Raw genomic sequence first — 2221 nt, forward strand, 5'->3', positions numbered from 1 at the left:
ACTAAAATTCTTATATACTGTTGATGGTGACGTGGCAACATATCAGTGGACGAAAAATCTCGCATACAGTGCATGCATCACACAGGATTATTTTCAACCAAACCGCGTTACTGTTCAAAGTCGGGTCAAACCGTGTTACTGTTCATCAGCGTGGTCAAACCATAGACTGTTGACTGATGACGTGGCGCAATCATGAGCGTCCAAATTGTTTTTAATCCGATGACCATGATTTACTCCATGTATCTATAAAAAAGGGGCCTCTCCCCCTTAATTTGATATCTCTGAATCCATTTTTGGGATTCATTTTCTGTAATTCCTTCTCCATCTTGTATTTTCTTCGTATTTTAATAAATTTCTATTTTGTCCTTAGTTCAATTATGAGTGGCTAATTTTCTTTCAAGCTTGGATTGAAGGTGAAGTCTCAACATGTGTCATGGGCTTAATTTGGTAAATTTATTTTCTCTTCCCCTTTAGTTTTTGTGGATGTTTTGACTTCTCGTCGACAAATAATACTAATCTTGTTTAGTACCGTCTTAGTTTCACTGGCCCTCTAGTACAAGGTTATTATTATTTGGCACGACAAGCACTTAGCACCATATTGATTAGAGCGTGGTTCATGAGGTGTGGATTCCCCCCTCATGATTTAATTGGCATTAATACGGATTATTTAGCCCATGATGCATGTTGATACGGATCCAGATACCCAAGTACGTCATTTTAATAAAATTCTCTTCAATTTATTCTCGCCATTTCAATTCCAATTTTAGAATTTATTCTCGCCATTTTAATTTAATTATTAGCATATTCCAAATCATTTCCACCATAAATCCAACTACCCATTTACAAAATTAATTCTATATATAATTAAAATCCACCTCCTCGTGGGATCGACACTCGTCACCATTAGTCTATACTACAACAGATTCGTGCACTTGCGAGTACATTAAAATTTGCACAACAATAATCTCAAAAAAGGATCAATGACAATCACTGAATACTTTACCAAGCTTAAAGCTGTAAGTGATGAACTTGCTTTGGCTGGAAGTCCTGTAACTAATCTTGATTTTATCACTCATCTGATATCTGGATTAGAATAACCATATTATCTTGTGGTTGTATACATAGAAACTAATATGTTGAAAATGTCTATGAATGAAGCATATTCTATGCTTTTAACTCATGAAGCTAGAATTGAGAGTAATCAACAAAATGCTAGTAAAAAAGCAAAATTGAACTATGCTGCCAATATAGCTCAAACTGGACTTAATAAGAAATCTGGTGGTAATAATGGAGGAGGTTATGGTAATTGGAACCAAAATGTCAATTGGAATGGAAATAATGGTGGCAGAGGAGGCTATAATAATAATAATAGAGGAGGTTATGGTAACTGGAATCAAAATGTCAATTGGAATGGAAATAATGGTGGCAGAGGAGGCTATAATAATAATAATGGAGGAAGAGGTGGTTTTGGTAGAGGTTTTACAAGGCAAGGAAGGGGTAACTGGTCTGATGGTAATCACTGAAATAATGGCAATTTCAACAAGAACTACTCTGGACAGGGAAGAGGTGATTGGAATGACATTGGCAATGGTGTATTTGGTTAGAATGGTGTGAATGGTGGCTTTAATAGTAACAAAGGTGTTCTGAATTCTCCTGCTGTCATCTGTCAAATTGTTTCAAGCCAAAACATACTGCTGCTGAGTGTAGGAACATGTTTAACAAAGATTTTGTTCCTTCATATCCACCTTCCAACTTCAACTCTCATCAATCTTCAAACACAAAATCTGCATATCTTACAACTTCTGAGGGTGGTTTAGCTGATCAGGAATGGTACTTGGACAGTGGTGCTACTCACTATCTCACAAACAATCTGCAGAACTTGAATATGGGAATGGAGTATTCAGGTAATCAGCTTTTACATGTTGGTAATGGTGAAGGTTTAAATATATCACATATTGGATATGCTTGCTTTCATACACATGTGATTTATTCTTACACCTAAATGAAATTTTGTATGTACCTGCTATAACTAAAAACCTTATTAGTATTTCAAAAATTTTGGAAGACAATGACATAACCATTGAGTTTGTTGCCAATCTCTATTTCATTAAGGACAAGAAGAAGACTGTGCATCTGGCTCAAGGGATTGCTAAAGAAGGATTGTATCAGCTGCTGTCAAAGGATACCTTTCTTTCTAAGTCCTGTTCTCTAGCCTATATAC

General features: G+C 35.8%; 1 protein-coding gene across 1 annotated transcript; it reads left to right on the forward strand.

The window, feature by feature from the left end:
* The first annotated feature begins 1142 nt into the window (after positions 1–1142).
* Positions 1143–1523, forward strand: LOC112497210 (uncharacterized). The gene has a single exon (XM_025094976.1). The coding sequence runs from the start codon at positions 1143–1145 to the stop codon at positions 1521–1523; it is 381 nt and encodes a 126-aa protein (XP_024950744.1).
* Positions 1524–2221: the final 698 nt, after the last annotated feature.

Source organism: Citrus sinensis, chromosome 2 (assembly GCF_022201045.2).
Source record: "Citrus sinensis cultivar Valencia sweet orange chromosome 2, DVS_A1.0, whole genome shotgun sequence".
NCBI lineage: Eukaryota > Viridiplantae > Streptophyta > Magnoliopsida > Sapindales > Rutaceae > Citrus > Citrus sinensis.

Excerpts from the sequence above, each read along its gene's own strand:
- LOC112497210 (XM_025094976.1), top strand. The coding sequence starts at position 1,143 with ATGTCTATGAATGAAGCATATTCTATGCTTTTAACTCATGAAGCTAGA.